This window comes from Podarcis vaucheri, assembly GCF_965113315.1.
Source record: "Podarcis vaucheri genome assembly, chromosome: 8".
Classification (NCBI taxonomy): domain Eukaryota; kingdom Metazoa; phylum Chordata; class Lepidosauria; order Squamata; family Lacertidae; genus Podarcis; species Podarcis vaucheri.
The window spans coordinates 62,134,997-62,162,760 of NC_138766.1; the positions used below are offsets into that span (position 1 = coordinate 62,134,997).

General features: G+C 42.0%; 1 protein-coding gene across 3 annotated transcripts in view; it reads right to left on the reverse strand.

The window, feature by feature from the left end:
- JPH1 (junctophilin 1) overlaps nucleotides 1–27,479 on the reverse strand; it is a 61,503-nt gene extending 34,024 nt beyond the window's left edge. Inside the window, exons 1-2 of one of the 3 annotated variants that reach the window (XR_014222180.1) lie at nucleotides 26,955–27,479; nucleotides 20,282–21,038 (exon numbers count right to left, since the gene is read on the reverse strand). Coding sequence is in view for 2 of the 3 variants with exons in the window: in XM_082233833.1 (XP_082089959.1) it covers nucleotides 20,282–21,038; nucleotides 26,955–27,333 (1,136 nt within the window). In the remaining variant the exon portion in view is untranslated. The remainder of the gene's footprint in view (nucleotides 1–20,281; nucleotides 21,039–26,954) is intronic. The other 2 variants (XM_082233833.1, XM_082233832.1) reach the window with 2 other exon arrangements.
- Nucleotides 27,480–27,764: the final 285 nt, after the last annotated feature.

Sequence of the window (27,764 nt, forward strand, 5' to 3'; positions counted from 1 at the left end):
TTCCTATGTAGTTGCATATACAACAACACTGCACTAACTATACAGCAAACCACAGCTCAGCACAAAAGAGCAACCCACATATCAACACAAAAAAAGATTACGCTTATCCGATTTAAGACTATGTTCATGAGACTTAAGGCTTGCCATTCGATTAATGGCAATGGAAAAGCATTTGAAGTTGTTTTTGGATAGCAAAATGGCAGTTGCCCCAAGGCAACTGTTCCAGATCAAAACCTATGCTGATCTGAAACAATGGATTCATATTCGGAGCAGAGGACCACGGCTGAGTAACTGATCACATAAACGTTTGTAGCAGAAGTCCTACTGAATTCACAACACAGTCTGTATGAATGCAGGCCAGATTCTAGCATGGTGCTACGCTTCAATTAACATAGCCCAAATGTCACAGCTGAGCTCCGGCTAAAATAATTTAAACTCTCTAGGCAATAAGCTTACAGAATCTTCAACTATGGTGTTTTTCTCTCAGCAAGCCTTGGAGGCAACCCTTCTAGATATTGCCTAGCTAAATATTTGTTTTTTTTCATCTGATGATGCCTCTGGATACTGAAAATCCTCAATATGTATTACAGGGAAAGCAGAATTACTTTAAAATCCAGCTCTGACATTTGGGATATATTAAATCTAACTTAGTGCCATGCTAGAACTAAGTCTGCATTTACGCTGATGGTATTGTGTGCTGGTCACGTAAATCGCAGAGCTCACTGTACGCATCAGTTGTCTTAAGAGGTATTCACAGCACTTACATAAGCAATGTATTGAACATTGTGAAGCAGTAGAGAATAAAAATCCTGCTTATCAGTATGATGTCCACAATTCATTTCAAAAATACTTTATTTGTATGTCAAAACGGAAAAAAAACTTGCCAAGGATTGGAAGATATAGCTTGTTAAGGTATCTTTTGGGGAAGAGATGGAGTGGAATAAATTCACTTCACTTGTAAAGTTGAGATTCTTCACATCCATACATCAGTTAATGTCTGTTTCTGAGCCACTAAAAACATTCTCCATCTCTGTCCTCCTCAATTGTGCATAGTCTTATAAGCAGTGATTATTTCTCTGTTAGAAACCTGCTGGTTTGTGCTAAACAATGGTTTGGCTCAGTGTTACATGTGAATTGTCAGTTTATCTGAACCTTTAACCATAGTTAAACTTAAAGAAGCTAGTTTCATAACCCATGGTTTGAAGCTGGCTTGTTTCAAACAAATCGTAGCTAAGATTGTCCAAGCTGTATCAATAAGGTCTGCATAAACAAAAATGGAAGTGAACTCCTCATGGCTGCACTGAACAAGCATGAGAGGAAGGAGAATGCAAATCTATTGCTTGCGGAGGCTTGTTCCTGTCATGGTAAACCATGGCTGATCATGATGTATAAATGCAGCTAGAAACACCATGACCACAGCATTACTCACAAGAATGTGTGCATTTAGCAGGGATGGGGAACCTGTGGCCCTCTAGATGTTGTTGGACTTCAACTCCCATCACCCCAGTCATGGTCAGGGATGGTGGGAACATCAAACAGATTTTTTGCTGCCATATTAGAATAACTTAAGGTAACAATCCTATAGATAGCTCTGTGTTGCAAGCTGACCTCAAGAGCAGATGTTAAAGGAGTTGTGGAGAACATTTAGCTTGTGGTGCTGATTAGGTGTCAGCCCTAGGTGTTTGACCCACCAGGCAGTTTTGTGAGACCCAAACCCATCTTTCTCACACCTGATATCAAACAACGTCAAGCGTGGGAAAGTTCAAGCTGCAGTCACTAAGGAAGACCTGGAAGCATTTCTAATTCTTCACTTGCAGACATAGCTTAATTCAAGCTGCAAATGCTATGGCTTGAACTTAATTACTTGACATCATGTGAAGCCCAGCTTAAAAAAGAGCCATTCATTAGCATTCTTTGGGTATAGTCCCAAAATAATAATAATTCCCCACATTCTGCCAGCTTGCCAACAAGAATATCATGGATGACCTTGTCAAAATATAATAAATCTGCTTGACCAGGCTAATTAACTTTATCAAAACACTAAGTGCCTTTTTTTTGTAATCCCAGCATCCTCACCCTGCAAAACTAACAATAAAAAGGCATACTACTGACTGCTTAAGTGTGTTCTAGATTGAGTGATCAGCAGCTGCTTTGATACTCTTTCCTGCAGCCTTCTGAGGATGGGGAAAAAATTGCTTCCCTCCAGTCTTGTGGCACTTCACCTATTCTCCAAGAATTTTCATAAATGTTAGATCTTGGGCTCATTCACACTTACCTTTTGCCTAACCCTTTCTAGGCACATATCCATGCTTTTCCGGTATGTGTCAGAGCACTTTTAAGTTTTCTTTGCTCCGGTGCTTTCCCCACAAGACCCTGTTCTTTACTGCTGAATCAAAGCAAGTGGCAGTCTGCAGAAAATACAAATTTTCATTTGTTCTGATTCAGTGTTAAAGAACATGTTTTTGTGGTGAAAGTGCTGGGGCAAACCAACCAACCAACCAACCAACCAACCAACCAACCAACCAACCCTTGGACACTGACTAGGAAAGCACAGATCTGTGCCTAGAAAATGAATGGCAAAAGTGGCTGAGCCCAGAATAGCTGAAATCACACCTGCCAGTTTCTTTACTAGCTCTGCTATTTTGCATTTTTAATTGTTGTAACCCACCCTGGGACCTAATGGTAAAAGGTAGGTAAACAATCAAAATACTAACAACAATAGTTCCAGTCCAAGGTTTCATCATCCAAGAAATTATGAAGCATAGCTAGACACTTGTATGTTTAGGGCACAATTAATTTCAACCCACACATGGATGCATTAATCTAGTGGTCCTGTCTTAGTCACTGTTCTGGCTTTAGTGAAATAGGGAAAAGAATGACCACTCCTAGATTGTTGTGATGGTGAAACACAGCGAAGTGTATTGTACACATGAATATTGTGGGTGTATTTTATTTGTGCATTTTTTGTACTATCCTTTTCTGTAGAAAAGATCTCCAGGATAGCTAACAATAATAAAAACAGAACAAAAATTAAGAACCAAGCAAAAATGAATAAATGCAAATGCTATATATTATACACATACCGGTATATGCCTGTGTCTTAAACATAGCAGCAAGTTTCAAATCATCAGCGCTCCACAGCATGTATGATAACCTTTAAGCTCTTGATTATACGTCAAGGAGAGAGACAGCATAGAAGAAAAACAAAACAAACACCAGAAGCAACACAATGGAATTTGGTATAATCAGTGAGCTACCTTGAGAACCTTATGACTAAAAACCACCCTATTACAATTTAAAATATAAACAAATTATTAAGCATTGGAACTGACCACCTTGGTGAATAGGAGGAGAAAGAAGATGCTCTGGCCTAACTCTTGCATTAAATAGAACATTCACGCAAATAAGATGGGGTAGTGGAACGAACTCTGACACTAAACAGCAATCTGAAACAAAAACATTCTTAATGTTAACAGAACAAAGGAGGCCTTACAGAAGCTCTGTCACTGATTTCATTGGAAGCTGCTGGCTAGACAACAAGATTCCTGGGAATGAAGTAAGGGCATCAGATTACTGCCATCACTGACTTGCTTTGTATTATAGCAGTGTGCACTATGGATATTAGAACAGAGTGTATTCTGATTTAGCTGGTACTGGCAGCCATACAGTTGAGATATGTAACAATCCAGTTCTGCCAGATTTTCAGGATAAATATATAAGGTAAACCTGAGACAGAATCATACAATTGTAGGGATGGAAGGGACCCCAAACGCCATCTAGTACAGCCCCTGCAGGGCAGGAATACTAACATTTTAGTTAGAAGTTAGAATATAGAATATAAATGTTTTACACCCAACCCAGAAACACAGTTAGATTATAAATGTACATGAGGCATAAGTAAGTCAGCTGGTGATAGCAGCAGAAAGATGGGTTACTTGTTTGGAGGTTCTAGCAGGGGAGCGCAGCTATCGTATACCCTTGACCGAAGAACGGTACACTCCTTCTATCTGGGATGGTTGTCCTCTTCTACCGAGCGCGCAGCTTTGGGAGGGATGCACATGGAGCCTAGCCAGCCGGATCAGCCGAATCAACCCTGGCAATCGATGGGGTGACAGATGTCACAGCCAGGTCGCCCTCACATCCAGATGGGTTACTGTATCAGTTGCCAGTGGGCTATATTCCTGCTGAATGCTGATAAGTGAATTTCATTCATTTCCTTATTTAGACAGACTTCTCTGCTGACCCACCAGAGAGCAGTAATGTACACATAAGCTGTTCCATTTGTGGGAGGCGTATGAACTCCTTAGCTTGTAGCTAAGCATTTGATATTTCAGCACCAGAAGACAGAAACCCTCCCAAGGGCATACCAATGGACTGAAGATGTACAGTGGTACCTCGGGTTAAGTACTTAATTCGTTCCAGAGGTCCCTTCTTAACCTGAAACAGTTCTTAACCTGAAGCACCACTTTAGCTAATGGGGCCTCCTGCTGCTGCCACACTGCCAGAGCACGATTTCTGTTCTCATCCTGAAGCAAAGTTCTTAACCCAAGGTACTATTTCTGGGTTAGTGGAGTCTGTAACCTGAAGCGTATGTAACCTGAGGTACCACTGTATTGGTTTTGTCAGTTAAAAGAGGGGAGGAGCCCCTCTGGATACAAGTGGTGGAGATTACAGAACAAATACACCATTTACTCCTGAACATCTGCATCACAGATAGCCAGGGTGGTGTCATCCAGATGCTGTTGCACTCCAAATCTCATCTGCCGTAATCGCAAGGCCAATGGCCAGGGGTGATGGGAGTTCCATACAGCAATACCTGGAGGATGCCACATTGGCTACTCCTTTGGGATGGGAAACCTGAGGTCTGGGGGCCAGATGCAGCCCTCTGGCCTTCAGATCTCTCCCCAGGCCACACCCTTAAACAGCCCTGCTCTGTGCTGCCTTTGAATGCTTTTGCTGGCTGAAATGTGTTCTTGAACTGTGATAATGCTTCTTTGTCACTTGGCTGGTGTGTGGCTACGTGCAGAGAAACCTCTGGCTTTTCCATGGCCTATTTATTGTACCAAGGTAAGAGTCACACCCATTGCTCCACCCGCTTTTGCCTCTTGCAGTCTTCAGAAGGCTTCCCATATGTGAATGCAGCTCATAGGATAAAAAAGGTTCCCCACAAGGTGGAAATTGATTTCCCCCCATTACATGTAACTATGAAATGGACTGCTTTCATCTGTCTCATATATTTTTATTACTATTTATTAAAATTTCTATATAGCCCTTTACCCGAGGATCACAGGGTGGTTTGCAATATAAAAGCACAAAAATGCATACCAGTAACAAACAAAACAGTACCCCGCCTCCAGTTCAAAAGGCATCTATGATTGTTTAATTAGCCAAAGGCCTGGGAGAAGAGGGGTGTTTCTGCCTGGTGCCTAAAGATATGTCATGAAGGCGCCAGGCAAGGCTCCCTGGGGAGAGCATTCCACAAGTGGGGAGCCACTGTAGAAAAGGCCTGCTCTCATGTTGTCACCCTCCGGACCTCTTGTGGAGGAGGCACAATAAGGGCGGACTCAGACGATGAGTGTAGGGTCTGGGTTGGTTCATACTTTGTCACTCAGGCCTTTCCCAACACCATGCTTTCCTTCCCCACTCTCTTTCCCCTCCATTTCCCTCCCTATAATTGGCTTACTTCAATACATTGTGAAGTTTATTGAGAGTTTATGGTAACTGGGAAATTTCTTTACTGGGGGTTGGGGTGGGAAACAGATGAAATAGAGGGATGTTTATCATTGCTTTTTAAAAAAAGTTAAATATAAATACCTAGTATATACAAATATCTAGTTAATTCTTTTGCAGAGTTTTGCAAAGTCTTTTCTTGCGGTCATGCAATAATTAACCTTATTTGCAGTTTGTACAGGAACCAGAAGGAAAATTAAACTCACCATCAAAATAAGAGTCCACCTGTATTTAGTAAAGGAGTTTCTAAGGTTGTCATTGGTGCAAATGTATGTTCACAGAAGCCTGTGAGCTTTGCTGTCTTCACTTTTCAAACACACACACCTTGCTTTGTTTGCCATACATGTGCTCACTGCAGCCACAGGAACTTTACCAAATAGGGGCTTGGAAGGGGATAAATGCCAGGAAGATGTATCTCATTGCACAATAGTTAAACAATGTGTCTGTGTGAGAATGGCTTTAATTAGCAGGAAGTTTGATAAGTTTTGAATGATATTCAACTAAGACATTCTCAGATTAGCAAATATGTTGTGTTTAGTGGGTTTACTTTCAGTATGGCTAACACTGGAAATCACCCAGTGTTCTTTCGTATGACCTCATGTGTTCATCTTTTATTTTAATTAGCACGGGAATTAAACACTCCTTACTTGGAATTTTGGGTTGCTATATCTAGAATTATCAGTATCCCATTAAATAGCTAATTGCTTTGATTCTGTTACATGCTAATCCAGAGTTCACTTTTTCTAACATAATCTTCTTTGTGATAAAGCATGATGGTGCTCTTAATACATCTGACAAACAAGTAGCAACCCATTGCTGTTTGTATTTCATCCACACTGGAGTGCTATGTAATCCCATCAAATCAATGCAGCTATCAGCATAGCAAAAGCGGAAAGCAATAATAATGCACATACATATTCTGATTGCACAGTGTAATTATGGTAATATGTTATTTTATACAGGATGCTTCCATAACTACATTGACTATTATTGGCTTATGTCTCAAAAGCGCTGTGTGAATCGGTAGGATGGAGGTGCCAATTGTTAAGGATGAGTTTGCATAATAAATGTGTTTGCCTTCTGTAGCTGTTTCACTGGCTGTTTTCATATTTTCAGCTGTGAACAACAACAACAACAACAACAACATCATTTGTGGTACTTATGAGGCAAATTGGCTTCCTATAAGCTAAACCATGGGTAGGCAAACTAAGGCCTGGGGGCCAGATCCGGCCCAATCACCTTCTAAATCTGGCCCATGGATGGTTCAGGAATCAGCATGTTTTTACTTGAGTAGAATGTGTACTTTTATTTAAAATGCATCTCTGGGTTATTTGTGGGGCATAGGAATCCGTTCATTTCCCTTCCCCCCTCCCCCCCCCAAATAGTCTGGCCCCCCACAAGGTCTGAGGGACAGTGGACCGGCCTCCTGCTGAAAAAGTTTGCTGACCCTGAGATAAACAAACAACAAACTTGGAACTTTGCAACTATGTAAATATAGCCAAAGTTCCAAGTTTGTTTGTTTATCTCATGGGAAGCCAATTAAAGACACTGGGTCTTTAATAAGAATCCTTCAAGACCGTTTATGCAATAAGAAAAAGAAAATTGTGCTCCTATTTTTTTATGTACATTATTCATGTATTAAGTACTGCAAATTGCTGTAACAGTCACTTGCTTTCTTAGTTAAATTTATCACCCATTTCTTAAGTTCGAAAATGTAGTTAGTGGCAAGTGGCAAGTACCATCTATCATATGGAGAGCTGGAGTGTATCTTTTGATCAGTGCACAAAACAGATTAGGGATTTCATTTATTTATTTAAGGTATTTATATACCACTCTTCAGGCAGATTACTCAAAAAGATTTACAAAAGATTATTACAACAAGTATTGATTCTGTTGAACTATGTCTCACATCACTGTCCACCAGTTTCTCTGGCTAAGCTGATGGAGGTGCTCTCTGGATTGGTGTTGAAAACTTCCAATATGACTATTATGGAGAAACTCACCATCCATATTCAAGACCACCACTTCCAGGATGACTCAAAACTTCATAGCTTTCATGACATATTCTTGATCTGTGTTTTTTTCCCCTACCAGGCAAGAAGATGATGGTCTAAGAAGGGTTTTTGTTGTTGTTTCTTAAGGTCATGGTTGGATCACTTCTTGTTGAAGTTTGGGTCTATAGTAACTATTCTACTCTGCAGGGCTGGAAGACATTGATGAGATTTTTTGCTGGTAAGGCTTATTAAGCGCCTGTCAAATCCCTAGTCACTATGTGAATTGCAAGGATGACCCTCATAGTTGACATGATCATTCCTAAGCATCCTTTTCCGCTGAGCATAGTCCATCTGGCTCCTTGATACACATTTGAGCTGAGGACAATACAGGAAGTTGACAGACTGCTAGAGTGGAAGTGACGAAAGTCTTGTGGAGAGTCTGTCTGCACAAATAAGAGCTCATTACAGAGTCTATGCTGCAGCAATTAGTGGTGAAGAAGAAATTTTCCTCTGCTAACATTCTTACAATATTGTCCAGTGAACTTTTTAAAAGTGGTTGGGGTGTTTTTAATTATGACCCAGTGGGACAGGGAGGGGGGACTTGTGGCCCTCTAGATGTTGTTTGGTTCTCATCAGCTTCAAGCAGATTAACCAGCTAGTCAGGGATAATAGGAGTTTTAGTCCAACAAAAGCTAGAGGATCGCAGGTTTCCTATCCCTGAAGTAGGTGATGTGATGGAAGCTTTGGTAGCATGTTGTACATGTTCGCATGACACTTTGATTACAAAATCCACATTATATGAATAGCATGTCTTTCCTATGCTGTGCATTTTCTTTGTTATGTAGATGTAGTTGTTGTGCTCTCTGGGTAATGAAGTTGCCCCCCCCCCGAAAATAAAGTTAATGATCAGCTCTTTATTACTCTGGTGATGCAGCTCCTTTCTACTCCAGTGGTGCCCTAGTTTCCAGGAGATCATAGAGTCTACTCATCTCTGAATATAATGACATTCATCTCATAATCAAAACAATACTTTAGTCCCCAGAAAACACCCCATATAAATGTGGTGGAACAATAAAGCCTAGTGACCTCTGGACAGCCAATATTCAAATAGTGAAAATGTCACCTTGAACACTGAGTTTAAAACAGACATATCCCTTTGTTTAACATCTTTGACCCCCTTAATGAGAAAGAATTCAAACCAGTCAAAGAGACTAATCAATGCGCTGAGCAATGTACTCACTCATATCCCTTTGACTTTAACAGGATTCTGAATGAAATAGACAGTTTGTCAAAGCTTAAAATGGGGGTTGGGATTTAAAATAAAAACTTATAAAAGAAGGAAGAGGAATGTGGGCCTGAGTTGCACAGCTACAAAATATCTAGCAAGCAGTCAGTTTTATTTATGAAAATGTGCATTTCAACCAGCAAATTCCTTGACTTCCATAATGTGAACATGTTTTCTGTTTTTGTTTGTTCTGCTGTTGCAGCTCAAATCAATCTAATTTTGTCCTGACATATGCATGACCAACTTCCACAGAAATCAATGGGAACTGCACAAATATACTTGAGGGCACAGCAGTCTCTCACAGTCCTATAACACAGTGGTTTAGTTCTGGATGGCAAATGGAAGAGGCGGAAGGAATATATAGCAGTAAATATCCAAATAGCTAAGCTCTCTCAGTCAAAAGTGTGAGCTTACCATTCCCTCCCCCCCACACCATTAGCAACAGTACCTACTGTTTTCAATATCTTTATATACAATTTTGGAGATGAGATTAATCAGCTGTTTTCACTTACATTAAAGGAACCAGGGCAGTGCAAAGTCAATGACCTGATTCTGTAAACTCTATGAACTGAGATGTGACTGAAAAGTCAGACTAAAAATAAAACAAAAGGTGCTTGCACTTTACATCACGTTTCTGTTTTATTCAGAAACTCTATTGCTTAGGCTTATGGTATCAATGTATTATTCTCCATTAAGTATGCCACTGTTATTCCTGTTGAAGAAAAGGGAACTAATTCTACCCAAGGTCAACCAGTTCGACTGTAACTGTTCTAGGACTGGAATGAAATTCTACCATTTTTCCACTGGATCTTACTGGCAAACAGGCAGCAATCAATAGAACCACAAATTCAATTATACAGCATGCAGCTCAATCAAATGAGTTTACACTGGTTAAGTATATGACCCTACCTGGTCTGAGCTACTCATGTACTTGTTATAGCAGATTCGGCTATTGCAATGCTATCTACCTAGGGCTGCCTTTAAAGGCCGATTAGAAATTGCAGTTGGTACAAAATGCAGTTACTAGGATAATCAATTGCACTGGTTGTCAAACAGTTTTCTGACTCATTCAATATGTCCATATTAAAATAAACAAGCAATAGTTAAAGGAATTCTAGCCCAGCTTTTAGGGCATATGACATCTAAAAGTAAGTTACAACAAATCAATAAAATATAGCATTTGCTCTCAGTCCCACCAGTCAAAGTGGGTAAACTTTGGCATTTTCATATCTTACAAGCATTGTGCTCAAAGGTTCTATCAGATCGGTACAAAAGCAAGCGAACATATATTAATACCATCGGCATCAGCTGAATCCTATTCCTCCTAAACACAAAATTCATATTGCATCTATAATAAGTAAAGCATTTTAAAGATTTGCTAGGCACTAGTCTTACAAGTGCCCAGTTTAGTTCTTGCGTAAAGTGAGACTCGTAGCGTCAGCTTAATCCAGAGTGGAAAGTTGTCTGCCCTGCACATAATTCCACACGGCTGGCAGGGTGTTGCTAATGTTTATTGGTGACTGAATCTCAAGTAGAATGCTTGTTACAAATCTAAGTTCACAAACAGAAATTTGTTAACAAGCAACACCATTTTAATTCTTGGTAGCTCTTTAAAATTAAACTATCCTGAAATTGGGGAATGGATGATATTCTTAAGACCTGGATGCATTGTAGCCAAAACCTGCAATATAGCTCAGAAGTATACATGGCAGCTAGGAAGTAGAGGTAAGTCTGTTACTGTGACTACAGCTTGATATAATCTGCAAGTGGCTTAGAAATCAGGTGTGCCAAAATGCAGGTAGATCAGCAGTTAAATTGCCCAGTCCTTTTTACAAACCTCCTTCAAACAATCAGCTTCAATGCTATTGCCCAAGGCAACTGAAAATACAGTTTTTGATACGTCTGCAATGTTAGCACACCACATCCAAACATCTGAGAATGGAGGGGCAAATAATTGAAGGCACTCCATTTCAGTGGCTCCGCTCCTACCTGAATGATAGTTTCCAGATGATGGTGCTGCACGACAGCTGCTCTGCCTGATGGCATTAATGCTGCGAGGTTCAGCAGGTTTCCACCTTGGCTCCCCTGCTGTTTAACAGCTACATAAAACCACTGGGAGAGGTCGTTTGGGGATTTGAAGTTCCATCAGTATGCTGATGATGTTTAGCTCTATTTCTCATTTACATCAAATTCAAGTGAGGAAGATGTTCTGAACAGGTGTCCAAGTCAGTAAAGTTCTGAAAGAGGGCCAACAAACTGAAGCTCACTCCACACAAGACTGAAGTATAGTTGGCTGGTAGTGGAGTTGACCAGAAAATCGGGGTTCAGGTCCATAACTTTGATTCTGCTTTGCAGATGACATTCCGAGCATTGGAACCAATTTTGGCTCATATGTTAACTGCAACTGCTAACGTAATTAACTGAAACATCTAGAAATGAGTACATTTTGTCTGTTCTGACTAACAGCTTGCTTTCAAGAAGAAAGTAAAAGGTTGCACTAATGCAAGGATTACCACTAGCACAACATAAATTCCTGTGCTGCCCCCAAATCTATTCTGGAGGGTTGAAGGAACCCCCAAAACAGATTTAAGGGACATACGTGGGAGGAGATAGGGAGATGTTTCAATTGTGCAAGAAGAAATCCTTGTGCTGATGCAATGATCTACTTAACACCACATTTAATACAACCCATTTGTTTTAATTATGAGAACCACAAATGGGTAATAGTGGAGAGGCAGAAGCCTTTCAGATTTTGTTGGACTCCAACCCCCAACAACCCCGGTCAGAATTGCCAATTTTAGGGGATGAGGGGATTCATTTGGAAGCTCACAATTTAGACACACCTGGTCTAAGACATGTACATTTGACAGATGTCTTGCTTCAATATGCACCTGTGTTCTAGAGGACTGACTCATGGTGCTCCCATCCTTATCTAATTACTTGGCTCCATGTGTCATGGACTGGCTGGAGTAGTGGTGGCAGGTACTAGTTGGAGAACCCCAAAGGGAAGACGGCTCAGAGCCAGGGGATTGGTGGTGGGATGACAATGAGTGGTCAGAGGGAGAAGACTGGGAGGAGCTGTTGGAAGCTGAAAAGGTAACGGGGTTTATTGAGCAGGAAGACTCTGTGGCAGAAAGCAGTCAAGAATCAGAGATAGAAGAAGAGGCTGGAGAGGAGGGGGCCCAAGAGGCAGAGAAGAGTCAGGCTGGTAAAGAAGTCAGTCTGTCTCCCACTCCTGCAGTGACCAGCTCTCCTCCCCCCTGGTCTACTAGAACCCAAAGAGGTATGAAGAGGGTGGAGCAAAGACAAGCAAGATGGAGGAGTCTCAGATTGCTGGGGAAGGAACCAGGGGAGGAGTCTTAAAGAGCACTGGGAAGCAGAGCTACTGGGAAGAGTTGCTGTGCTCACTAGACCTGGCCTCCTGAGCTGTTTGTTTTTTTGACTAAAGAGTTAACAACTGACACCATGTGAGTTATCACTGACCTCATCCTGGCTCCTGTCGTTGACACTTAAGGGGTTTTAAATGTCTCAAGCATTATATTGCTTTAAACCACTGTTACTGGTTTAAAATATGTTAGTTGCCTTAGGAATTTTATATTAAAAGCTGTGTAGGGGGATGCTTAAAATAAATATGGCTTGATTCAAACCTATTTTCTTTTCATTTTAGCCAACCATCAAGGTTAAGGGCTGTGCTAAATGAATTTGTTCAGATTTCACTAATCTGGTGCCCTCCTAATTTGGACTACAACTTGCATCAGCATGTGCCCACTGGGGCTGATGGGAGTTGTAGTCTGAAACATCTGCAGGGCACCAGATTGCCAAAGGCTGAACTAGTTATTAATTGCCTAATATAGGATCTGTACAAAAGTGAAGGAACAAGGCCTCTTTTCTAAAAATGAAAAAAAAGTTGACAAACTTACATTTATTTACTTACAAAACTATTTCCATACCGCCTTCACTCCAGACAATACCAACGTAATTTACAACCAAAACAATGTAAGAAATATTGTTATATAACAATATAACAAATCATCATCCATAAAAACATGCTAGTAAAATATTAACATTGGGGTGCTAAAGCTGGCACTAATGGCCTGGGAATGCCTGAGCAAATAGCATGCTGTAAGCACTCAACAACTGATGCCTGCCTAATCACCAAGGGGAGATCATTCCATAAAGCAGCAGGGAGGTAGAAGTAGTACGGTAAGTAGGGTGTGTCTCAAGAGGAGACCTCAGCAGGTGGCAAGAGAGGGTGGTTTCTGTGGCTCTGCAAGATCCAAGCTAAAAGGAATTGCTAAGCAAAGTCCAAGGGTGGCTCCAAACTTCCCCTCCTAGGTGGATTTCAACAATAGTGAATTCAGCCAGTAGTGTTTCAGCTGCTAAAATCTAATAATCCCCCTAATTGTAGTATTCAACAGGAGACTAGTTCAGCCCTTCAATCTTCTCTCCTTCACAAAGAGAAAAACACCAGCTCTCCGAGCCTTGCTCTACCAGGGGTCAGTTATGTTCGGGGCAAACTAGCACCAGCACTCTTACTGAGTGAGAAGGCTCTAGCTGACAAGGAGGCAGAAGTGGCCTAGTCATATTTCTGCTCATTACTTTATACCTACTACCGTTACATTAAAACACAAAGTGCAACTCTATCCAACATGCAAATGAGTGTAACATTCTGGGTTCAGACAATATGTTTTCTCTGCACTTTCTGCTTCCACTGCTTGGTGGAATATTTCTCTCTCTCTCCAGCCTTACAGGTACCATATGTGTCACCACAGAGAAGGATCTTTTTAATGAAAGCTAGCGTCCATGGTTTACTACCTCTGAAATAAAAAGTTCACATTTATTTAAAATCTTAGATGTCAAAGAGCCATAAAACGTGCAGTAATTATATATATATATTAAGGAATACTAATATACTAACCATAATTTAGGATATTTTTATCCTGCTGTAAAGATATCTAAGAATCAAAAAAGATGTTTAAAAAAGAACAGAAGTACAGTGGTACCTCAGGTTACATACACTTCAGGTTACAGACTCCGCTAACCCAGAAATAGTGCTTCAGGTTAAGAACTTTGCTTCAGGATGAGAACAGAAATCATGCTCCAGCGGCGCAGCAGCAGCAGGAGGCCCCATTAGCTAAAGTGGTGCTTCAGGTTAAGAACAGTTTCAGGTTAAGTACGGACCTCCAGAATGAATTAAGTACTCAACCCAAGGTACCACTGTACTGAATACTATATGAATATGTACAGGCTATGATCTCCCAAGAAACCCTAAAACAACTCTCCTTTTGATGCTTCATCCTTAAGTCATTAATACTGATATACAACTGATTGCTACTACTAACAACAGCAAAACAGTATACAGTGGTACCCCGCAAGACGAACGCCTCGCAAGATGGAAAACCCGCTAGACGAAAGGGTTTTCCATTTTGGAGGCGCTTCGCAAAACGAATTTCCCTATGGGCTTGCTTCGCAAGACGACAGCCCATAGGGAAATCTCAGGGACAGCGGGGAAGCGCAGCGCGTCTTCCCCACTGTCCTCGGACCTCCTCCGAAGCCTGGCGGCGGGGCGGGGACACCTTCTGAAGGCGGGCGGGGGGCGAAAGTCTTTGCCCCCCCCTGCCTGCCTTCCCAGGGGCTTTTAAATCGCCCCGGACAGCGGAGAAGTCCTCCGCTGTCCCGGGGCGATTTTAAAATGCCGCCCGCCAGCATTTTAAGATCGCCCGGACAGCGGAGAAGTCCTCCGCTGTCCCGGGTTTATTTTAAAATGCTGGGGGTGGGAAGAAAAGCCCTTGTCCCCCCCCAGCCTTCAGAAGAGGTCTGGGGACAGACTGTCCCCGGACCTGGTCTGAAGGCGGTTTCCCTAGGAACGCATTAATTGATTTTCAATGCATTCCTATGGGAAACCGTGCATCGCAAGACGAAAAACTCGCAAGACGAAGAGACTTGCGGAACGAATTAATTTCGTCTTGCGAGGCACCACTGTATTGCACAAAAAGGGGACAAATAAAGATCCCACTACCTTAACTGATTGCTAAAGGAAAACTTGGCAAACTATTTTAATGATAAAAATTACATATAAAAGAAATGCAATACTTAATCATCAAGAGAGGTGGGCCTTGTTTTTACGTTTCTGAAATGGCAAAATAAATGATGATTTCCCCTCTCCTTTTAACTCATTCACGGTATTACAGAGTTTTGTTATGCTGTCTCTCTCCCTTCTTCATATGCCATTTCCTCCCCCCCCCTTTTTTTGGCATGAGAAGCAAGGATGCAAACATCCTTGTATAATGGTTTTTGCTACATATTGTCACAAAACATAACAACATAATTTATAATAAAACTAAGCACCTTCTTAAAAAAATGCCTGTTGGAAGAAGAAAGTCTTAGTCGTGCACCTGAAGTTCAACAGAGAGGGTGCCTGTCTCCCCTCAGCTGGAAGAGAGTTCTATAGCTTGCGCCCACTACACTGAATAGACAGCTTCTTGCAGTTATGAGTCATGCATCTGAGCAATGAGGGACTGCTAACCAAGATCCCTCCTCCCCCCAAAAAATCAGTGATCAGACCAGGATATAAGGAATCATGTGATCCTTAATATATCCTGTTTTTACCACTAAATATTTCATCCTGGTTCACTTTTTACATATACTACTTGTCCCTTAGCTATAAGGTAGAAAGTAAAGGTAAAGGACGCCTGGATGGTTAAGTCCAGTTAAAGGTGACTATGGGGTGTGGCGCTCATCTCGCTTCAGACCGAGGGAGCCGGCGTTTGTCCACAGACAGCTTTCCAGGTCATGTGGCCAGCATGACTAAATCACTTCTGGTGCAACAGGACACCGTGACAAGCGCCAGAACACATGGAAACGCCATTTACCTTTCTGCTGAAGTGGTACCTATTTATCTACTTGCACTGGTATGCTTTTTTCCGAACTGCTAGGTTGGCAGATGCCCTGACAGAGCAATGGGAGCTCACCCCGTTGCGCAGATTCTGAACTGCCAACATTCTGATCGGCAGGCCCACGAGGCTCAGAGGTTTGGACGTGGGTGGTGCTGTGGTCTCTCTTAGCTATATGGTAACAAGATCGACATCAACTTGCTGCAGGGTCTCGAAGTTACAGATCTGGGCTTCCAAATAAATATTATATATTCTCTTTGCAAAAATATTATATACTAGCTGACTAGAATCTACTGCCACATAAGTTGTAAACTGATGATTTCGCATGTCATGTTCACGGGGCAAATCTGCACACTGTATCTTATAGATGTACACCTAAGACATTTTTACGTTTCTACCTAATTATGTTCTGTGTGAACAAGGCAAACACTTGCTATATAAATGCAGTTGTCAGAGACCTGTGACTGGCTGCAGCTTCCTGTTGAGTGTTCACTCTGTGGCAATCTTGGACTTCTGCTTAATATGTGAGCTGGCACCAAGACCTAACAGAGCAGTAAGAATTTTTGCACTGCCACAAGACTGTGAACACACAGCTCACATATCCCCAACTGCTAAGAACTGGGGGTCTTTTTCCGTCATTAATGTCACACCAACCCCTGGTCTCTGTGTGAGCAAGAACTGTTACTGCAAGGCTAGAGTATCCATGCCGACGACAGTTAAAGAAATAAAAATAATTATTGCATAAAGCACCCTTCATCCTCCACTATTACCCCTAGTGAATTGGGTTCAGAATGTCTTCTGTCTGGCTGTACTCTACACCTGCCTGTATATGCAATACTCCAATCAGAGAAAGATTTTTTTAAAAAATCCTGTTAAACCCCAGTATTAAATTTCATATTGTAGTCATGTTTCAAACTTACATGGACTTTACTGGGCCAAGATGCCCAGTAAAGTTATTTTTACCAGCTTGTGTAATATGCCTATCACTGTAACACTCAGCAAATACGTAATGAAGGAGACAAGAGCTGAAAGTATACACATTTACATTCCAAAATCTGCAAAGCCATAATGTAAGGCCTGCAAACCTTTTATCATCCTTGACCATTGGCAAGGGCTGAGGAGTGTTCCTACGCATAGCATTTGAAGGGCTCCATACTGGCAACTCCCGAACTAATGCATATTCATAGGCTATGGAAAAGTGCCCTAGTATTACTTTTTTAATGAAGCAATTGATTACTTCTTATCTTCCTATTACTAAGATTATTACTCTTACTAACACCTTCACTTGCCCTTTTACCCAGTCAGAAACAAACTCTCCCCAAGCTACTTTTCCAGACATAATAGAAAAGTGACTGATAGATATAAAAGCAGCTTCCATATCTTTTCTTCCACAAGCAATTTCAAGCAAAACAACAGCTAGGTGTGAAAGGGTTAATCAGCACCCCTGCCATTCCTTTGGCCAAACTCTCAGCATGCAGCTTTTTAAAACACACACACAGCTACCTGTCAAAAACTAGACACAGTGCAACATCTAGTTTGGCCCTCAGTTCAACTTTTCAATAGTCATATTTAATCATTCTGTTTCAAGTCAACCCATGATTAGCACTAAAGAAGCTGTCTCACACCAGAGGTATGGAATACATTCAAGGATTGCTGCTCCACTGAATACTGCTTCTGTATATCTAGTCTTTTCAAAAGTAAGTCCATAGGGGGACCTTTTACGTCTTTGGGAAGAAGAAACCATCACTCAGTGATAGAGCACATGCTTTGCATACAGAAGTCCACAGTTCCAACTCCTGACCTATCCACTTGAAAGAGATGCATTTGTGGCAGGACTAGCATAGACCAGTGTTTTTCAACCTTTTTGGGGCAAAGGCACACTTGTTTCATGAAAAAAATCACGAGGCACACCACCACTGTGTGCGGAGAGGGAGATGTCACAGCCCCGCTGCTCTCTATGGGGAATTGGATGAGAGCGGACCGCCTGTCCACTCTCATCCGATCCCATCCGATCTGATCCCCACCCAGGATGGATGGAAAATAGGGTGGACACAGTCCGGCGCCCGCCTAGTGGGCGAAAATTTGACATTTTTTTTTTAAAAAAATCTTTCGAATTTTTCAATTTTTCCCATGGCACACCAGGCAACATCTCGCAGCACACTAGTGTGCCACGGAACAGTGGTTGAAAAACACTGGCATAGACTAACTGAGCATAGACTAACTGAGACCCAGGAGTGTGGATGTGAGTCAAAGCAGACAGCAGTGGTCTAGCTGAATCAACGACCTGATTCAGGACATATAAAACTAGTAATGGTTGCATTTGTACACAAAACTAAGATGTAAAAACATGATTTGTTAAGCCATACTGTGCATGCAGCCACACTTTGCTCTTCCCTTCCACGAGCAGGTAAACAATCCTTGCAGAGGGTAGCTTAGTGTAACTTCCAAACCCATGACTTCAAGCTGGCTAGTGATCATAGTTACCACACTTTGGGTTCTGATGCAACCACAAGCTAGCCTCTTTGTGGTTTATTTATCACGAAGGGAGGAGTGAAGTGGGGCTGCTCAGGCTACATGGGACAGCACTGAATTCATCCACAGTGCAGCTTGATAAACCATACATTAGTGTTACTTGCAAATGTGGCCTTCATCACAAATCCTTGGTGACAAAAATTTTAAAAACTTTCAACAAAAACTGAATTCCTCTTTTAAAAAATGCAAACTTTACAAAGGCAATGGAAGAGCAGGCCATTTTTCAAATTATACATTACTAAGAGAAAACTAAAAAGGTGGTTTGAGCTGTTAATCTGAAGTCTAATAAGATGGTTCCTTGAACACATTTTAGACTAAGCTATTGATGCAACACTTTGCTAGCTGATAATGCTTGCCAAGTTCTTCCTTACTTCTTTAGGGAATCAAGTACCAACATTCCTTGGAGGGCAAATTGCATAATCGTGTACATTTCCTTTCAAGGTGCAGCCTTTTAAACCAGAGTTCTATATGCACTTGCTGGTTAAGATTTGTTAAAAATTGCTTTTCATCACATAATTCAAATATGAACCTTCTGCCTAGCTCTTACTTAAAAAAACCGCAAACTCATTGCTGCATGTACAGTGAATGTACCACTTAAGATTTATTACCTACAAGCAGGATGATTTACTCTAAATGTCAGGGGTCAATTGTACAAGGTCATATTTTAAAATAGTGCAATACAAATACATCCTTTCAAATTCAGTTATAGAATATTTTCTTGCTAAGACTGCAATGCAAGTACTCTATAATATTCCCCACCATATAATTTCACATAATATTATGAATATATGTTTTGGATAGTGCAATCCGTATCATTTTCCAGCAATCTATCCTTACCATTCTTGCAAAACGGGTTTTTCTAGAACTCATCAATTCCATGTTCCTAACCAAAGAATTAATTTACAATTGAGAATACTGTTAGAGCTTTGTAGGATTATGGTTTGAAATGTTTATCTTCCATTAATAGGTTCTACAATCATGGAAATATTGTCCTACATAAGGGAATTTGAAAGAGAGAAAGGAATTGGAAAGCTATTGGAAAATGAAATAAATAAATAAAACCAGCAGGTGGCAGCTGCAACTAGCGAGAAGCCTGAATTAGCCCTCAAAAACAATTTGTATTGAAATAAATACTCAGGAAGCTTTGTATTAATTTGTGCACAAATACATTTCTTTTTCATTCAGCATTAATGCTTCCAAAGCAGCTGCTTACAAAATAAAAGATTAAAAACCAATACAATGTTGCATTTATAGAACACTCATGTAACAAATCAATATGGCTTTCAAGAGATACTTTTGTCAGGTCACATCTATGGCAAATACCTACGTCCCACATACTTCCTGAAACAGCGAAGCAAACTAATCCAAATGTCAAACCAATTCCCCACTACTTTTGTCATGATGGGGTCTCCTTCAGAAGTTATGGGCCTTGCCCATATGGAGAATCCTTAGAGGATGCTATGGTATCTGATCAAGATGAGATACACTTTGCATTCAGAGGTCGTTACAGGGCAAGTAGCTAGAAATATTTCCAAGAATATTTGAGAATTATTGGATGGGGAATGCATATATGGTTCCTAACTGGATTTTTCCACTCAAGACACCCTAAAATAAATGCTTATAATGCACAACAATCTAGTTCAATCCAATAAGCCTGTTTCATTCCAGTGCCTCCTCAAAACTGTTGAACCGAGTTATCTTCCAAGGGTCACACCATGCAATTCCACTGTAAAAAATGTAATTGAAACCTTCACATGCACCATTTTGACCAATATGATTATTAGCTAACAAAGTGTTTCTGGTTTGTGTCACTGGAGCAAGGAATAAAATGCTTTGAAATGACTTACCTTGAGGTTGCAATTTCCACTTTAGTTCTTGCCATGGCAGATGCCCGCTGGGCACCCTCGAGGGCACGCTCCACCTTTTCTTTAGTTTTTGTGTTTCTTATGGGTATAAGCTGCTTCCTTATTCCACGGACCAAAACATTGTTTTTATACTTTCCCTCTTCCTTGGTGCCATCTGGAAACATGGTACATCCATATCCATGCCTCTTATTATTTAGCCACTCCCCTTCGTATTTCATACCATTTGAGCGCTCACTTATACCGAATCCGCTGCGCTTGTCATTCTTCCATTCGCCCATGTACGTTTCTGTTGTGGTGGCATCAACGTGGTCTTCCGCTGGGCAGTAATCACAATCCCCATCTCCAAAACTAATGGTAGAATTGGCATCGCTAGAGCTAATCCTACTTATAGCAGCATCGCTCCTGACAGAGCTGCGTTTGCTAGAAATTGACGATTTTGATTCGGATTTTCTAAGTTTTATACTACCAAGAAGGGATCCTCTTCTGAACAAGCCTCCTTTCTTCTTACCACCAATTCCTTCAAGATCACTGTGAAAATTCAACACAAACCCTCCTCTTGTTCCAGCAGGGCTGTCCAAAGTAATATCATGTAGAATAGTGCCATTGCTCTGCTCACTACGCAGTGACGCTAGAGATGTCCGGAGGGGAGAACGGATCACAGTTGCCATGCCATAGGGGACACTTTGCCGCATGCCATAGCCATGCCTCATCCCTCCTGTCCACTGTCCCTGGTATGTACCTTTCCAAAGAAATAAGAAAAAAACAAGGAAAATGAATAAACATCTAACGATTTTAGTTTGTCAGCAGTGCTGGAAATTTATCTTGCGTATTTTCACCACTATATAAGCACAGCCTGAAAAGGCTCCCCCCCCCCCAGTGATTTAAATAGAAAATAACAAAAAGCCTAAACAAATTAGGAACTGATCCATGACCTATATATATCATATACATTGCTTCAAATGCTTATTCTAATGTGGCATGGAATCTGCTGATCAAAGTATTTAAAATTATTTCCTATGTGATAAGCACAAACACAAACCCGAGATAATTCAACTGGTTGGACATTCATTTCAGCATGCCCACCAGAAGATAGTATTCACTCTGTTTTGTCCCCAGTCTGGAACCCTGGAATGGTTTGACCTTGAGTTCACTGGTAGCATCAGAGGCTGAACTCTATGGTATAGCAAGGCCTACCAGTTTTCCTGTTCTTGATGAGACATGTCACCAGGTTAGAAATCCACGGGCTACCCTAAATTATCTTACTGGATGTTGGCAAATGATAATGAGGTATCAAATTTATCATAATTGCATCCATCATGTACAAAGGCACTTTTTATAGAACTCAGTGAATGTTGGTCGCAATGTATATGAGCCATTAACTTGTTATGCACTCATAACAACCCTATTTGGCTATGGGACCACAGCAATAAGAGATAAGCCTTTGCCTGCTGCTTTTTACTGTCAAAGAGCAGGGGCTTATCTCTCATCTTAGCACTGCAGTACTAAGTTTTAAGATCAGTGATAACAGATCTCCACACCTAACACATGGCTTGCCCCAAAGAGCCTCACAGGCCAAATCTGGAGGCCTGGCAGGCCTAATTTGAACCATGGGCCACAGGATCGCCATTGCTGTTAACAGCATCATGGTGTAACGCAAGTAAGTAATTACATTTACTCAGTGAGCTTCATGCCCAAGGCCACTGAGTAAGCTTCTTGCATCTAAACCCCAATGCCCTTAAATTCAACTAATTTAAAGCACTGGGATTTAAGTTAGTTGCAACTAACATGTTCTATTGCCTTCAATGATATGTGAAAGACAATGCTGAACTTGTTCACTCGTGCCCATCGATTTTAAAAGATTTACTCTCATGTGAGCATGCATACAATTGCAGCCTTACTCATCCCAAACTTTCGATAATTTGGGAATAACATGTATTGTCGGACACTTTCTTGGAGCAATGAAGCCTCTCTGACTGTGATTTTGAGTGGTCATACAATTAGCTTATGCATATCTTGACGTACATTTTTTACATATGGTTTCCTATTTCATTTTCTGTTGACAGTGCTGATTTATCATTCCCATTTTTTTAAACCATCAATCAATGCAACAACATTTATCAAAAAAGTTTCAGCCTAGATTTAAAATGTTTTTGCTATACATTTTTGTATTTCAATTCTTTAAGTTATTATTTAATATACAGCAGGCTCTAGGAATACAGCACACATATTTTATTGCATATCCTAGGTGCAGAAAAAAATAAAATTTGTGTCACCTGAAAAATATTTTAAGAAACATTCCAGTACCCAGATCTGAACACTCATACTCAAAGCAGACACACTGAAATAACTAATAATGCAGATAAGTCAATTGATTTCAATATCCATACCTTAGTTGGATACAACCCATAGTTTAAAGATTATAATGTATATAGTGTATAAAATATATGAATTACAAATACTAAAACAAGCAAGATGCAGATTAGGGTTCTCTTTTGTTTAAAACAATTTCAACAAACTACAAAAACCCATTTGAAATAAACATTTGATGTTTTAGCAAATGTATTCCTTAGGAGTAAAATATTTATCTTTCATAGTTAATATTTACTTTTTATTCTCACATATTGTTCTTCCAACAGCTGAGAAAAAGCGGCCACCCACAAACATGACAGAAAGGCATGTTTGGTACTTCTCATTAATGACATCTAACACACGAACTTTAGATTTTAAAGCACACAACATCCCACCCCGCAGATCACTATACAATCCAGCCTTGCAAATAAAATTGCATGGCCAGTTGGATGAGAATTAGGAATTGGTCTTTTGACAAAAGAACTCTGACGCTGCAGTCCTGCACTGAGAAAACCTTACTATAGTCAAACTCACTTCCAAGTAAACCTGCACAGAGGATTGTGCATTTTCCATTAAAAATGTTGCTAGTCTCTATTTAACACAAAGGATATACTGAAGCACCACTCAGATTTATGCTTTAAATCTAGAGATATCTGCCAGGAAATTGACGTAGGTTTTGTCTTGCAATGTTAAAATAAAAAGTCATATTTTGAAGCTGGCAATATATGGACTTTTGTTCTTCTTCTACCACCAGTCAAGAGCTAACTCATTCTCTCTGAGTGATGATGAAAACAACCCACACTGGCCAGGTAGGCTAGCTGCATGTGGGAAATGATGTAGAGCAGGGAAATGATGGGCAAGTGAAGAGCCTTATGCCCTTCCCCAGCCTCAGTGGCCACTTTCCTGCTCCAGAAACAGCCTTTTCTTTTCTTTTTTGAAGAAGTTCTGGGGAATGTTGTGTGCGTTAATATGCAATATGCAGTTCGCTTCTTCACTGAATTACGTAAGTCCCACTGTGTGCCAATAAACATGCAGAGAACAGGGCAGTTAGGCTAATACCCTAACTTAGTGGTTCTCAAAGGGTGTGGCAGGAGAGGCTAGCAAATGTGGCAGGAAGATTCAAGGACAATCAAAGAAACATTTGAACATTTCAGTGTAGTGTAGTAAAGTATCAAAATAATTATTTTTATTTGCGGAATATGGATAGATAATTTTTCAAAATGAGAGCATCAAGTGATACCTTTGTATATATACTTACGGTACGTGTGTAAGAGCCTCGTTTATAATTATATTTCGGGAATTGTTCATGTTCTTCTGTAGCTAGCTGCATTGTTTTATACTTTCTGGATATCCCCTGATCATATTATAAAGCAGTTGTGTTCTAAATCAAGCACTGCTAAGAGTTGTTTTCTTTTGTTTTCCAGTGTATTTTTTTATCAATTAAAAATGGTGTGGCATGAGGAAATTTTTATTCTGAAACTGTGGCTCATAAAAATAAGTTTCAGAACCGCTGATCTAACTATACTTCCCTGGAAGTAAGTTCTGTTGAAATCTATGGCAAATTCTATCCAAATGAAGGGCAATTGGATTAGGATATTAAAACACAAGACTTTTTTGTGTTGCCGACCACATTTTGCAGAATAATGTACCACAGCAAACTTCCTACATACTAGTTATGCAGCATTAATTGCTAACACAAGCAAGATAAACATGCCCAAGTTTTATTTACTTTAAATATTATTATCCTGCCTCTTCCATAGCTTGAGGTGGTTGTGTGATTAATGTATGCAGTGCGCTGAAATTTTAAATAGATTGATCCAATTATACATTTGGGCTGGAATAAATCAAAAGCAGCTCAACAGCTTTAGATGAGTTTTGTAATTGTAAATGGCAAGGATCCAGCCTATTTTTGTTTTTTGTACAGTGCTCAATATGACACAAGTACAGTATGTCAGGGAAACAATTTATCTGGACAAGATGTACTCTTAACTGACCTAAATGAACTCCTGTTTCATGCCCCCTGTTATGCTCACTTTGCTGTCAGAAGAAATTAGGAACTTTCCCCCCTAGATGCAAGGCTAGTTCACATTTCAGATATTGATGGTAAAATATGCTGTAAGTGCTTTCAGAACAATAACCATCTTCACTGATCTCAAAATATAACTATTCGGCCTTGTCAAACTCATCAGTTATGGCTGGTGCACCAACTTCTTTTGATGCACATGCCCTGCTCACAGTTTGCTTCCGTACCCTGGTAAACTTTCGGTTGGACTATTAAAACATGTTGCAAATAGGGCTGCCTTTGGAGATTTATTGGGAACTTCAGAATTCAGCTGCTAGGCTGCTGACTGCAAACATCAATAGTGATCACATCCCACCAGTAGTTAAATATCTACACAAGCTGCCAGCCTATTGCCATGTACAATTTGAAGTCCTGGTTACAACCTATGAATCCCTAAATGCCATGGGAACATGGTCTTGTTCCACACAAATATGACTATGCCCTCTATCCTTCATCTGAGGACCTTCTGCCCACTACCCAAGATTAACTGGATGGCAATTACAGAGAGGTGTCTTTTGGTTTTTGCACCCTGCCTATGGCATGCACTCTCCTGGTGAGCTTGCCCAGCCCCAAGCTTTCATCACATTTCTGTTTTGTTCTGTTGGATTTTATTTGTTTTAAAGTGGCTTTTTATTTCATCCTTGTTTTTGTTGAGATTTACGGTAATTACTGATTGAACACCCCAGAAGAAATAAGGGAGGATGGCCTAGAAAAGATAACTAGCCTGCTGCCACTCTGGGGTACCAGTGCTATCTTGACGCAGCTTCTGTTTAAACCAGAATGAGGTTTACCCAGTAGCAGGCTCAGGAGCATGGTGTCAAGGGCTAACGCACCACCGCTACTGTGTGAATTTGCCATCAGGCACAGAAGAACAAACTGCAAAAAGGTTCTGCATTCCAGAAAGGTAAAATAATGGAAATATTTCTATCAGCTGGTAAAGAAAAGTAACAATCCTAAAAAACAGTACCGTAACATTTAATTCCTCCCTTGTAAAAGTTAATTTTAAATACTCCATGCATCTGCCTCCTCCAAGAATCCCGAGAACTGTAGTTTGTTCAGGGTATTGGAAATTGTAGCAACTGTGATTGGCAAACTACAGTTTCCAGGATTCTTTTTTGGGGGTGTGTGAGCTTTAAATGTGTGGCGTACATGCAGCCTCAAACTCATGATGTTGAGCAAGCTAAAAACTGCGTTCAGGGTTTTCAGGAGAGACCTAAGCAACTGTATTGCACGGAAATGCTGAGGTGGGAAAAGGATGTCTGAAGGCAACCTAGGCAACCATCTAAATTTAAGTCAGGCAGCCCATACTCAGTTCATCCCACAACACCTACTGCAATTATGTGCCCAAGCAGATAACAGGGTGCTTACTCAAATATGATTTAATGCAGATTAGATCCCCCTTAGCAACTTAACATACTGTCACAGCAATCAGAGTGGCAGAAAGGGTGGACTTTCCTCACTCTTTTAATATCAGCTTATAGGAGAACTGAAGGGAGGATCTAATTCAATTTGGAAATTCCAGAGGAATATCTGTGGTTAGCATGCTGCAGCCAAAACAACAAAGAGTCTTATGGCAGCTTAAAGGCTAACCAATATATGTATTGTGGCATAGGCTTTGGTGGACACGCGCCCACACTCGGATGTATCTGATGAACTGAACTGTGCGATTGTAGCAAAAAAAGATAGAAGGGGGGTGGGGTGGGGCATTATCTATTGTCTGCGCTGCAAACCGCCTGTGCAAGACAAGCCGTACAAATGTGCTAATACTGCCTTATCGGCGCCTGTTTCATTCCCAGAAGGCGGAAGATCAACAGCAGCAGCAGGGTGTCAGCCGCCTCTCACTTTTTGCATGAAGCTACAAAGGGCCGTCGGCTTCGCGGCGGTTGCCACCTATGCACGGTGGTGGGGTCGATACTTTTTACAGAGAAACCTGGACTCTGCGCAATCCTCGCGGTGAGCAAGGCGAAACTTTTGCAGGCTCTCTTCCTCCTCCTTTGCTCCTCGAACCTAGAGCGCCGCGCGTTCCCTTTCTCAAGCGGGACGCTTCAAAGAATGCACCTGCTACCCGCGGAAAAATAAAAGTGAAAGAGGGAGCGAGCGCACCAACTCGGGAAGCTGCCGAGCGCAGCGCTGCACTCCGGCGACCGGGGATTGGACACGCGCACGTGTGGAAGCCGTGGCGCGCCTTCTCCGCGCGCCCCCTGGCGGCCGCTGCTCGCCCGCCCGCCCGCCTCTCGCCCTCACCTCCGTCGCCGTAGGTCTCGACGCCGTAGCCGTCCTGCAGCCCGTTGCTCCAGGTGCCCTCGTAGCGGGCCGGGGTGGTGAGGCTCTGGCGCACGCCGTAGCGGCCCTTGAAGCCGTGCGACCACTCGCCGCGGTACATCCACTTGCCCTTCGTCTCCACGCCCAAGCCGTGGCGCTTGCCCTGCGCCCAGTAGCCGTGGTAGGTGTTGCCGCTGGGCCAGGTGTAGGTGCCCACCACCTCGAAGCCGTGCGCCCACGAGCCCGCGTACTCGCCCTGCCCCTTGGGCCCGGTGCAGATGCCGTGCCCGTGGGCCTTGCCCTCCTCCCAGCCGCCGCAGTAGGTGCCGCCATCGTCGAAGTCGAACCTGCCGCCCGTCATTCAGGGGGAGCGGGGCGCGCCCGGGCCGAGCTCGGCTCCTCCGCCGCCGCTGCTGCTGCTGTTCTCGGGGCGCTGCGCTGCGTCCCCTGCCGAGGCTCCCGCGACAAATGCCAGCGCTCCGTCCCAGGCAGCGCTCCTCGGCTCGGCGCTGGCGCCCGCCCTCAGCCGCGCTCCTCCCCTCCGCCGTCCCCTCCTGCCCCACCCAAGCCCGGCCGCCGGCCGGCTCCTGCCCCGGGAGAGGGAAAAAGGCGGGAAGGGGAGGGGGCGAGGCGGGGCAGGTGCCTCAGGCGAGCGAGGCAGGCGCGCAGTTTCCGGGACTCTTGAAGCTGGGGAAAAGAGGTTAAAAGAGGCGGATCCCGCTTGAGGGGGAAGGGGGTGTTGTCGGCGCCTCAGCACAGGCAAAGGTGTGAGGGAGCGACCCCAAGACCATG